Genomic DNA, 13,326 nt, shown 5'->3' on the forward strand with positions numbered 1-13,326 from the left:
GAGAAGTATAAAAAGCTTTCTCACTTTTAAAGTACAAGAAAGCAATCAAAACATGCACAAAGAAATACACATAAAAATAAATATATAATTCAAATATATTAAAAACAGGCAATGCTTAGGAAAAGAGCCCAGGCTTAATTGCTTAGCTCTTGATGAATTGAAAGGCTATTTCCTAGACTCAATTCCTACCAAAGGTAAGGCCCTTTCCGCACTAACTCACCAAAAAACAAAAAAAGATGCGGTAAAATTTTCGAAATTTAAATTTTCGAAAATTTAAATATTACCCTCACACATTAATCTCAAACGGTAAAATCATGCACAAATGAGGGTACTCACCCAAAAAAAAAAAAAAAAAGCACAAATGGGGGTTATTCCTGATATCCCAAAAGTTCGAAGAGCCATTTTCGTAGCCTAGTGAGCAAAATGGACAGGTTCTACAAGTAAGGGCAGATTAGTCAAATTAACAAAAACTGAGGAGTAATTTCGTCATTGAGTCGTTTTGCCAATTTCGTCATTGAGTCGTTTTGCCATTAGGCAAACTTTTTGTGAAACTCCTCATCTTTATGCATGGCATCGTATTGGTGAATGCAGTCCATCTCATCCCATCTTCTATAAATATTAACCCCTCACAAACCCCATTTCTTGTAAATTTTAGAGAGAGAAAGAGAAAACCTTCTCTCATTTCCCCTCTTTCTTCTCAGAAATTCTAGAGAGAGAGAGAAAATGGTGAAGTTCTCAAAGGAGCTTGAAGCCCAACTGATTCCTGAATGGAAAGACGCCTTCGTAAACTACTGGAAACTGAAGAAACATGTGAAAAAGGTCAAAATACTCTTCTCCATGAAAGCATCTGCAAAAACCTGTGAAGTCACAGGATTGAACCGTGCCTGCAATCTGTGGAGATTGGCTTCGAGTTACATAGCTGGAGGCCCTAGACATGAGATTATTGAGGTGGGTTTTTCTCCATTTCTATCTTTTTCTCTCTCTAAATCATTTTATGTCTGTTTTTAATGAGAAAAGCTCTGTTTTCAGGTTAGAGAGAGAGAGGGTGATGAGGGAGAGGGAGAAGGGTTGTTCAAGACCGATTTGGTGCGACTGTTTACAGAGGATGATGAGGTGAAAGTGTTCTTTGAGATGTTAGATGAAGAATTGAATAAGGTTAACAAGTTCTATAAGGTGAAAGAAGGGGAGTTCTTAGAGAGAGGAGAGATATTGAATAATCAACTGCAAATATTGCTTGACTTGAAGAGAATTCTCCACCATAGATGCTTGCCTCGATCCAATTCATCATCAGTGAGAAGCTCAGACTGCTCTGGTCTGGCTTTTTTTTTTTTTTCCCTTGATTATGAAACTTTGAGTTTTTTTTTTTTTTTTATACTATCAATATGGTCATGATTAAGACACAGGGAATTAATTTGAATTGAGTTAGGGAATCAAGCTTAGTTAAGGCACGTTAATGGCAAGGTGAGTGTTTAGCGAGAGAGAGATTCCATGAGAACTTTGAAAACCAGGGCTTATTAGTTAATTACTGGAGAGAGAGATTCCATAAAAAATTTGAAAAACCAGTATTTATTAGTTAATTACTGATGCCGAAAATTATCTACAAGTGTGAGTCTGCATTTATAAGAGAGAGAAAGGGGCCGTCACTTGATGCATGCGTCACAGTAAAAAGGCTCGGGTAGCCCACGAGTTCGAGTTCTCAGCATTTTGTGTATAAAAAACCAACGATTAGGATCGTTTCCAGTCGTTCGATTTTTAGAGAGAGTGTGTTTAAAAGATTGCCATTGCTTATCAAAAAAAAGTTGCAGAAGAGTGGTTTGATATTTATTCATATTTTCCTATCATCGAAAATATCTAAACTTTTCCAACTACATCATACCCACATGGAAAGGATGAAACCAATTCCTCTCTTTCTATCTCTCTAAAAGGATGAAAGCTCTTTCTCTGTCTCTCTTAAAAAAACCCACTTTTTCTTTAACGTATAATTCAAGTCTAAAATCCATAAAATTGCATTTCTTTACGCCACTTCTTAGCTCACTCTCCCTTTTGCTTTCTCATCTATGCTCCATACTCCACAATGAAAACATAATTTCTCAACCATTTTTCGTTTTTTTTTGAACTACAATTTCTCCCCCATTTTGCTCTTCTTTTTCATTTCAATTCTCCACTCTAAAATAAATTACCTCTAATTTCTCAATCCTTTTTTTTTTTTTTTTTTCATTTTTTTTTATGTTCGTTATTCCCTCCTCAATTCATGAGACTTTGCTATGGAGTTACATGAGAATCGAACTTTAATTTCTCATGTGACAGAAAGCATGACTGAAACCGACGAGTCCGTACGCTCACCGGAATATGAGACATTTGCCGGATTCACGAGGTTGAAGACCAAGAAGGAGAGCTTGAAAATCAAAGGGAAGCCGAAAACCGCCATGAGGATCGAAATTCCAGCGACCACTCCGACGAAGGCGATCTTGGCCATCACTCAGAACGTTTGGGAAGATATTATTAATCACCCCAAGAAAGAGCCAGCTTTTGAGTCTCTTAATAGGAAGAAGATCCAGTGTGCACAGAAGATGATAAGGGGAGCATTTGTGGAGCTCTATAAAGGCTTGGGCCTGCTCAAGACTTACAGGTTCTCTCTCTCTCTCTCTCTCTCTAAAACTTTTCTAGTATTTCTACGACAAACCCAAGTTTGTTTTCTACTTATATTTCTCTTTAAGACTTTTATGACAAGCCCAAGTAAATTTCTCTCTCTAACGATTACACGACAAACCCAAGTTTGTTTTCTATTTATATTTTCTCTCTCTAGGATTCTGTGAGTGGCCTTTTATGCTAGATCTCTCTCTCTTCTCTCTTCTCTCTTCTCTGTCTCTCTCTCTAAATTTAGGAGCGGCTCATGTTTCATTCTCTCTCTATCTTTGGCAGCTCACTCAACATGGTGGCCTTTACCAAGATACTCAAGAAATTTGACAAGGTACTCACACTTTATGAGAGACTTTCTCTCTCTATAAAGTTTTATTTTTACGTTCTTTAAATTTTTAGGACAATTTTTAGAAACTTTTTTATTATTTTTTGGAAGGACTAGTTAACCCATAAAATTGGGGTGACTAGATGTTTTTTTTTTAATTTCATTTGGACATAAGACAAGGATTATTTTTATTCACAATTTCGGTAAAGTTTCGTTAAATTTCGGTCGGAGTTTCAAAATAAAGTGAGAATAGTGGCATGTGCCATTGTCCCCGGATTTTAGCCAAGAAAAGGGCGTCGAATATTTGCAATTTAACAATTACTCGTGCTTCAAAATTTAAACTAAAAGACAATTATTTGAACTTTGTAATACTTTTGCTTCTAAAACAAATAAGTTCAGCCCAAATTTTGTAAAAATTCTGAAATTTCTGCCCCATAAGATATTTTATTATTAGTACCAAAAATTGCCTTTTTTTTTTTTTTCTTTTAGGTAGGGCAGCAGAAAAGTAACGGGTCTTTTGCCATGATATAAATGGAATTTAAGATGTTATATTGTTGCACATACCACCCTGAGCAGCTATCTTTTGAGTTCATTTTTTAGTACTAAAACTTAATTATTTTTCAATCAATGAAATAAAATATAATAATCACAATAAAAAAGAGAGTGTCCTGCAAAATATTTGGGTTGGGATGCCCATTTCAATGATTCGAATATCAGAATCAAGTTCAAAACTAGCAGGTGTCGAATTCCAATCCATCTGGTTCAAGTTAGGCAATTCACGGGTCAAATCTGGCTATTTTAGCAAAGAAGATTAAGAAAAAAAACTTCTCCAAGTATATTAGTCCAAGGAGTCACCCGTCTACCATTCTGATCCGGCTCGGGCAATAGGCGATTTTTTAATCACTGTTCTATTTTAATCATTTAATTCTTTGTCAGTTTAGGAAATTATTTTGGAATAAATATTAGCAGCAAAAAGACTTTAATTGATATTTTTGAACTCTTAAAAACTAAGGGCGTTTCTTCCATTTTCAAGTTGTTGAGATTAACTTGAGCACGTGTGGTGTTCAAAAAAAGGTGTGCACGAGTGCCGAGAAGGCACCGGGGTCACATGAAGAGTGTGTTTTTTAGGGAGAAGTCGTTTTTTTCAGGCGGTCGTTCAACAATACTATTAATTTTTGAAAAAGAGACAAAGAAAAAAGACAAGAAAAGGAAAGAAAGGTAATGAAATCTATAACAAACAAAAAACAAGAAAAAGAAAAAAAAAAAAGAAAAGGGCAAAGCTCTTTGTCTTTATTATGCTTCCTTTTAATTTGGGGGCAGATTTTCAGAATTTTTGGGTTGCTACTCATTGACTATTTCTACCATTTAGAAATATAAGGTTGCAGTCTTATATTATTGAAGTAAGGTGCACCTCAAAAAATCCAAAAAAAGAGTGTCCTAAGTCGGAAAACCATCCAATTGATTATCCGAACCTCGAGATGTATAGATATAAAGAAAAATAAATAAAAAACTTTTAAGTCCTGAAAATCATACATATTGAAACAAGTTATATTGACCTCCTGTTTTCAATATTATTAACTATTTATAGATCTATTCAATCTACATTATTTTTAAAATTTTAAATTTCAAAATTAAGGTTGACCATAAATTTTTAAACCACCGTAAGGCTTCTGACACTGAAATTCTATCTTCTGGCATAACTCACCGGTGTACCTACTTATATAGCATAAGGTTGGCACCTTATAGAAACCTCACCCTTAAATTTTTGTTTCCAATTTATTCAACTTTTCAATTAAATATTATATTAATACTTATTTATTAAGTAATTACCATGTATAAATTCTATTAACCGTAAAAACATCGATAAATCTCCATTTACCACTTTATTAAGTAATTAACATTATTTTTTGATTATTAATATTAATTAGGCACCATTTTTCCTAATTAAATGGGTTTATGCAGGTTTCCAAACAAGAAGCTTCCTCAACCTACCTTAAAGCTGTGAAGAGATCATATTTCATAAGTTCAGACAAGGTATATTCACACGTGCTAATCTTTGTACACACGTGGGATAACGGGTACCCCTTATAAACGTTTAAGATTCAATAAACAATATTTGCTCCTGAGCAATCTAGACCGTAGATTCTATGCTTTTTGCTTTACAATATGGAATCTTGGAGAATTTTTTTAATTTACCAATCGTTTCTTATGTGAGAGTGGGACTTTTAAGGTGTCTAAGAAAAATTTCGATTTCTTTTTCTAGAAAGATCCAAATTGGAGTGGCAGGTTCTTGATAAGGGGAGGAATTCGAACCTCAGATCTTTTTTTCTTGAGCCAACTCGAGAGATTCTAAATCAACTTACTGATTATTAAAATCCTTGATCAAACTTGACTCCGAGAAATTCTAAAAAAGTGAAAGGAAATTTAAACACATAGTTTAGCCCAATTTCCGAAACAAATTAAACTAAAATGAAATTAAGGATACAAAAATCCATTGAATATGAAAAAGTAAGTTCAAATAAAAAACTGGAATAAATATCCCGAAAATCAAATTTGGTACATAAAAAAAGATACCAAAGTAAGGATTATATTCTTGAGGAATATATTGTCCATTCACTCATATCCAGAGTATTTTTAAAACTTATAACTTTGGGATATAACCTCCTCAATAAATAAAAAACAGAAGACCAACGAAAAAATTGATATGCCTATGTGCATGAAAAAAAAAACTGTCTTAAAATCCAGTAAAGTTCATCCAACTTTATGGCTGGACAGATGCAAGTAACTAGAAACTCAAAAATCCAAATTATTATTATTATTATTATTTTAATACTCCACTGAGTCTAAAATAGACCCTAGAATTGAAAAAACTACTCCAAAGTAGCTCTTTTTCCCAACAGAGCAAATTTACAGTATGCTCCCACACACTACACGCTCCTAACTAGTTATCCACTGATTCATATTTTCATGCATTATTTTATTAGATATTATTCACATTTTGGGGATTGTGTACAGGTGGTGAGACTGATGGATGAGGTGGAGTCCATATTCACTAAGCATTTTGCCAACAATGAACGCAAAAAGGCCATGAAATTCTTGAGGCCTCAACCAAACAGGGATTCACACATCATCACCTTTTTAGTTGGTAAATTTTAGTTCTCAAAATTAAAAGATTTTTATTTACCAAATCACCTTTTTGCCCTTTTTGTGCTTTTTTTACAAATTTTTCTATGATTTCTCTTTAGTTTTACACCTGAATGATCCCATATTAATGATAGAAATAAAACTCAAGCCGAAACATTTTTCCACCATGATTATATTTTTCCTATCCAACAATCAAACCATGTTTTTGCATAATTTCTCGAGTATTGATTTTTTAATTAGGTTCTCAAATTCTCTCTGTTTATCTAGTATTCAGGGGTGTAAATGTCTCTGGTTCTAGACTTGAACTCGATCATGTTCAAGTGGCTTCGGATTATATCTGGTGGTCGGGTCGAGTTAGGTCTGAGTCAAAATTAAACTATATGCATGTACGTGTGTATGTGTGTGTATATCCCTGTTAGGTTAGTTCCTGACGTGACCTGGCTAGTTGAACCAGATTGGGACCCAATCAAGTCCAAATCAAGTGGATCGGGTCGACTTATCCGATTCACCCCTACACATCCTTTCCCTCTCCTTCTTTCAAATGCATATCTCATTCAGTCGCTCTTTCTTTTTCTCCTTCTTTCCTTTTTCTTTTTTTTTTTTTTGACAAATGTTCCATTCACTCACTTTTTATGTATTTATGATTTGGTTTGAAATCAATTCTCTCCTTCTCTTACACACTTGTGGGCCTTTTTTTTGTACTCTTTTTGTTGTGGTTGCAGGGCTATTTACAGGGTGTTTCGTAACGCTATTCACAGTGTATGCTTTCTTGGCTCACCTCTCCGGCATGTACTCCACCACCACTACAACTGAAGCTGGTTACATGGAAACCGTTTACCCTGTTTTCAGGTACACAGCTTGGGCCCACCATTACATCTTTTCAGTTTCTCTCTCTCTCTCTCTTATTTTCTTTCTCAAAAGCCAAGATAACGGGTCACCTGTCTATTCGACGCTTCCTCTACAACGTGCCAAAATATTTTACACCATTAAAAGGAGCATACTATCCATTTACTCCATCGGGAAAATTTTAACACACGAGCATTGTTAAGACACCAAATTTTAGCGATGTTTCTTTTCACCCTAGGGCTAACTTCAAAAGAAAAAAAAAAAAATCAGCATCTGTCTCCCTGAAAAGAAAAAAAAAAAATTAACATCCTAAAAATGGAAGTAGATTTTGGACAACCAAATCTAACTATAAAGAGTACCCAAAAACGAAAATTTTATTTTGAAATTAATCATCTTGTGATTTTCAAGTGGATAAAAAATTTCCAATTCAAAAATTCCTCCAAATGGATTTTTTTCATCCGAGGGAACAAGTTGACAGTATGCTCCCTCGGGAGGAATCCGATGGTCCGTTACGAAGAATTTTCAAACATTTAAATATTCGAAAACATATTCGATGAAGGCCAAAAATATCTTTCATTTAATATGTGGTTCCAAACCGTTGGATGGTTAATTTACCGATTACAACTTTAATAGAAGTTAATTTACCAAAGTACCCTGGATTCCACATTTCATGTTCACTTTATGGTTTAAGTGTTTTAAACCCTATGGGGCGGAACGTTTACCCATAGACATGTATTACATTGTTGAATTAGTAATCCGAATCAGATCTGGATCGAATCAAATCAGTGATCCAAAAATAATAAATAAATAAATATAAAAAATAAGGTTTTATGGGGATCAAACCGGTCACCATAAATACTAGACAACAATGCTCTCTCCACAATCCATCACTCGGAAAGGATGGTGGATACCCTAGTTGTGTACCATAAGCCATATGCTCTGTATAGTGTACACTTATCTTGTGTATAATCTGAATCTTAACCATCTCACTGAGCCTATTCTAACTTTTGAATTCTCACGTGTGCAGCATGTTTGCTTTACTAAGTTTGCACATGTTTTTGTACGGGTGCAACCTCTTCACTTGGCAAAGTGCAAGGATCAACAACAACTTCATCTTTGATTTCTCTCCAGGAAATTCTCTAAGGTACAGGGATGTGTTCCTTATATGCACCTCCTTCATGACTTTGGTGGTCGCTGGCATGGTCACGCACCTCGTCTTGCGTGCCAAGGGCTACCCTCCTAGCACTGTCGATACATTACCCGGCATCCTTCTGTTGGTATCGATCACTCTCTGTCTCTTAAATCGCAACACATGCACATATGCAGATCTATACATATCCATATATAGAAAAAAGCTAACATTAGTCACTAAGTTAATCATCAGGATTCATGATAGAGACGTGACAAAAGTTTTACACTAGCTGTCAACCTATGGACTAATCTTAATGGCTTATTCTCAGGTGTTCACAGGCCTTCTCATTTGTCCTTTCAATGTCTTCTACCGCCCCAGCCGGTACTACTTCTTGCGAGTTATCCGGAACATAATATGCTCACCCTTCTACAAGGCAAGACTACCCTTTCTTTCGCTCTCCAATTTCTCTCCATAGTGTTCTCTTCTTTTGTGTTCCGTTTTGGACATAAATTCATGTCACTCCCTATGTACATTGCAGGTACTGATGGTGGACTTTTTCATGGCAGATCAGCTAACAAGTCAGGTAAAATACTTGAATACATTGTATTATACAGTGAAAAAAGGAAAAAATACTTAAAATACTTGAATACATTGTACTATACAGTGAAAAAAATGAAAAAATACTTAAAGAAAACTGAAAAAAGATGGGGTAATTTTTCATTTTTGGGAGGATTGTGAAAGAATATGACAATTGATGGGTGGGAGGACTTGTTTTTGCAGGTGCCATTGCTAAGACACATGGAGTTTACAGCCTGCTATTATCTTGCAGGGAGCTTCAAAACCCATCAATATCAAACCTGTAAGAATAACAAGCTTTACAAGGAACTGGCCTATGTCATCTCTTTCCTGCCATATTACTGGAGAGCCATGCAGGTATAACCATGACTCTATCATTATAATCTTTCACTACCACTGCTATAATTCTAGGATATATCTGGGCAGCACCTGGAGTGCCTCTATAAAACATTTAGTTAGTCCTGAAACTTGAAATATGAAAATAGTACTTACGCTTGCTGAATTTTAAAGATGACTGTTATAGGCCCCTGTTTCAAGGTTCATTCGAACATTGGATCGGACCAAATTGAGTCATCCAACAAATTGACAGGTTTGAGAACTGTTTTGATACATCAACTCTCCGAACCAACATAAGCTCTTAAGACTACCTACATCACATGTACAAAGCAGGATCCTGATATTTTATTTATTGTTATGGTTACTTATAACTGCTAGTAAATCATCACTAACACCACCACCACCACCACCATCATTATTAATCATAGTCATTACTACTGGCAGTAGTAGTTGTATGTCTACATTCATGTATATCTATGATTTTTTTTTATGAAAATCCCCGTTATCTGTGGCTGACACGTGTCGTGATCTTGTGACACCAAGTGTGCACGAAGATGGTTCGATGAAGGTGATATCAACCACGTGGCCAACTTGGGGAAGTACGTATCTGCCATGTTGGCAGCGGGTGCTCGGCTCACATATGCTATGCAGCCCACTCCAACATGGTTTGCTTTGGTCATAATCACTTCCACAATGGCAACTATCTATCAGTTATACTGGGATTTTGTTAAGGACTGGGGGCTACTTAACCCCAAATCCAAGAACCCATGGCTAAGAGATGAGCTCATTCTAAAGCACAACAGCATCTACTATGCTTCCATTGTGAGTTATTATCTCACCTCTATAACGATCACAATATTTAGTTATTTAATTGTACTTCTTTTCATAAGGCTTAATTCAAAGTTCCTCCTTCAAAAAGTAATCAATTTCTTTCCAATATTTGAAAGATTTCATAGAATTATTGAGAAAATTCTTTAAAACTGCATTATACTTATATTTCATGAGACATGCTCAAAATAAAACTTTCCCTCAATACTTCGGCCAGCTATTCCCAAAGTCTGCAACTATTTATACGTATAGCTTCTTTTACTTATAGAATCATTTTGTTTGTTTTTACTGTCCCAATATTTTCACTAGAATTTCTCGAGAAAAATCCAAATTTTCAAGAGTCCCAGTGAAATTATCTCCATGAAATTCTAAAGAATGAAATTTTAAACTAATACACCACCTTGTTTGCCAACTATAGCTAAAAAAGCAATGATAAGAAGAAGATTATATCTGATATATCATGGCAAAACTGGAATTTTTACAGATTTTCAATTTCATTTTGAGACTGGTCTGGGTCGAAACAGTGATGCACCTCAACATTGGGAGAGTTGACTCTCGAGTTCTCGATTTTTTCATGGCCTCATTGGAGATAATACGCCGTGGGCATTGGAATTTCTACAGGTACATATAGTTTCCTCATTATTTAGTGGAATCATATTGTCCATTAACAATTACATGATTATATGATTTCTTTTTTGGTTTAATATGCTAACTATATTACCAACCAGGTTGGAGAATGAACATCTAAATAATGTGGGCAAGTTCAGAGCTGTGAAGACCGTGCCCTTACCATTTCAAGAACACTACTACGATAATTGAATACTTGCCTCCAGACAGAAGATAGTTTGGAGGCAGACAAGGGAATGAATGAAAAAATCTAATCCCCTTAAGCTTAATGAGCACAAAAGAGAGAGAGAGAGACCGCAAGGGGGGGCACACAAACATCAAAGCAAGTTGATGGATTAAGATTTAAGTGAGAGAGACAGTTAAACCCACTCATATTGGAACCACAAGGTTCACATTGCCATGAAGATAGAAGAAGGCCACAACAAATTGAATCTCTTTGTAGTTAGCGGCATCTCTGATCCAAGAAAAGGGATAGACTCTGATGTGAGTCAAAGACCACCACATCATCAGAAGGTTTTTTGGATCTGGAAATGTTAAATGTAATGTTTGGGATTGCTTCCATTTTTCCTGTGTATAATGCTGACTTGAGATTTCAAAAGACGGGTCATTGATCATGTCAATTGAGGCAATGTCTTACTCTTACCAAATTGTACATGGTGACCATGAGTATGTCGATTTAATAACTCCTGATTTTTCGAGTCAGAAAAATGAAGTTTGCAATTTGATGACTTTTGTGGCAACGAATTGGCCATGCCAATCAGGAATATAATATGTGGATTCAAAATTAAACTCGAGTAAGTTGAATTTGTCATGCAAGCATCAACATCAGCACAAATTTGAGGTGTTAGATACAAACATCATTGCTGACAAATAAAGAAATTCTATAACAGAACGAAGTATATGAAAAAAAAGGAAAGTATACTATGATCCAATAGCCTATGGAAAAACCAAAGCCCATCATACAGTCACTCATGCCCCTTAATATAATCGATGGTAATGACCATTGCTCAAAAACAAGGACCGCCTAGCACCTAGGCGGTCCAGAAATACCACCTCCCCTAGGGCTAGGCGGCCGCCTAGGCCCCAGAGAACCCGTCTAGGCAGGTGCCTAGCACCCAGCCCTGGGCTGGCACCCCGCTCAGGGTGGAAATGCCCCTCATTGAGAGGTATTTTTATTTATTTATTTTTAATAAAACAAGGGAAAATTGTAGATTTTAAGTTGCCCTAAATCCCATTACAGCGTGTTTTAGAGAGAGAAAACACCTCAAAAAACTAGTTTTTTGTGATAGTGAGTCTCAAAGTTACGAGAAATCAATCTAAGCATCATCTATTGATATTAAATTTAGTTTTGGAAATTTTATAAGTCTATTAGAGCGTTTTTTAGAAGATTTTGACCTTAGAAAACATCTTAGAAGTGGAAGTTTAGAGATCGAGCAATCAAAGTTAATGAATTTTTTTTTTTTTCGATTGTTCGTATTATTGTGAGATGTCTTCTTCGAGAACTAATCGAAATGGTGATCCAGTTGAAAATATGGCTACAACCCAAATCATTTGGATAAAAATTGCATAAAATGCAATTTTTGTGAAAAGGATACAAAAGGGGTTATAAACCTATTCAAGAAACATCTTGCCAGTATCAGGGGGAGTTGCCCTATGTAAAAAAGCTTTTGATATTGTTAAAGAGGAGATAAATTTTTTTATGAGTCTTGTAAAAATAAAAAAAGATGAGAGACATGCATCTTTGGGTTCGAGTCAATTATAATGATGATGATAGTGATCATGATGGGGATGTCAAGGGTAAAACAATCCCAAACTAGGGGGAAGGGAAAGGGAATTGTACTTGCTTTTGAGAGTGGGGGGCCTAAGAAGGCTCGGGTTAGAGGGCCTATGGATTACTTTTTCCCCCTGCTTAACCCTGAGGTTGCACGAGAGAAAACAAAAAAGCAAACCACCATTGAAAATAGACTCAAGAAGGAAGAGAGAGATAGGACTGCACCATATATTGCTAGATGGTCTTATTAGGTGAGCATTACTTTCAATACCGCTCGCCTAACCTTAGTAAAAGTAATTGGCCAATTTGGGTCTAAGATGAAACCCCCAAACCCATGTGACCTTTTAGAGCCTCTTTTGAAAAAAGAGGTGACCATCATGAGGGATATTGTTGATGTTCAGAAGGATGCATGGATCCAGTATGGAGTTTCTGCTATGATTGATACTTGGAGTGATAGGAAGAGAAGAAACCAGATGAATTTGCTGGTGAATTTCCTTTAGGGACTGTTTTTTTAGGTCCATTGATGTGTCTGATTATAGCCATGATGCCCATTATATATTCCAAATTATGAAGAAGGGAATCAAGGAGGTTTGCAAGCAGCTTGTTATGCAGGTTGTCATAGATCTAGAAGAAGAGATCCACATGTGTCAACCTAAAGGTTTTAAGAACATGAACAATCCTAACTTGGCTTTTAAGTTAAAGGGTTGGTAGGATTTGAAGCAGGCATCTAAACAATGGTATAAAAAATGTGACAATTTTATGCAATAAGAAGGTTATGATAATTGCAAATTTAGTCATTGTATACATTTTAAAATATTCACACGTGGTTCTTTTACTGTTTTGTAGCTAGCAATGAGCTTAAAGAAATTGAAGCATTTTTCTACCAAAGATCTTAGAACAAACAAGAAGATACTGAGAGCAAGGTAATCTTTGGTTAAGATGATTTGAATATATTTCTAAGATTACTTAATGTTTTAATATAATTGACCATAAGTATGTTTCTACACCATTATTTAAATTATCCGAAAAAGATCCAATCGATGGATGAGGCAGACATGATCAAGATGAAGAACGTTCCTTTTTTGCAATGGGTAGTTCAAT

The 13,326-nt window shown here is 35.6% G+C and overlaps 1 protein-coding gene across 1 annotated transcript; it reads left to right on the forward strand.

Moving 5' to 3' along the window:
- Positions 1-628: 628 nt before the first annotated feature.
- On the forward strand, positions 629-11,096 carry PHO1 (phosphate 1). The gene is made up of 14 exons (XM_020675301.2): positions 629-948; positions 1,030-1,312; positions 2,308-2,629; positions 2,923-2,971; positions 4,928-4,999; positions 5,981-6,110; positions 6,832-6,958; positions 7,983-8,232; positions 8,416-8,520; positions 8,626-8,670; positions 8,868-9,020; positions 9,543-9,821; positions 10,312-10,448; positions 10,556-11,096. The coding sequence occupies exons 1-14, from the start codon at positions 724-726 to the stop codon at positions 10,644-10,646; spliced, it is 2,268 nt and encodes a 755-aa protein (XP_020530960.1). The 5' UTR covers positions 629-723; the 3' UTR covers positions 10,647-11,096.
- Positions 11,097-13,326: the final 2,230 nt, after the last annotated feature.

Source organism: Amborella trichopoda, chromosome 7 (genome assembly GCF_054954075.1).
Source record: "Amborella trichopoda isolate Santa Cruz 75 chromosome 7, AtrichopodaSantaCruz75HAP2 v2.0, whole genome shotgun sequence".
NCBI lineage: Eukaryota > Viridiplantae > Streptophyta > Magnoliopsida > Amborellales > Amborellaceae > Amborella > Amborella trichopoda.

Bases quoted from the DNA above. Each gene is read 5' to 3' on its own strand.
- PHO1 (XM_020675301.2), top strand. From the start codon at position 724: ATGGTGAAGTTCTCAAAGGAGCTTGAAGCCCAACTGATTCCTGAATGG. The intron at 949-1,029 runs GTGGGTTTTTCT...CTCTGTTTTCAG, and splicing joins CTAGACATGAGATTATTGAG to GTTAGAGAGAGAGAGGGTGA. The intron at 8,521-8,625 runs GCAAGACTACCC...TGTACATTGCAG, and splicing joins TATGCTCACCCTTCTACAAG to GTACTGATGGTGGACTTTTT.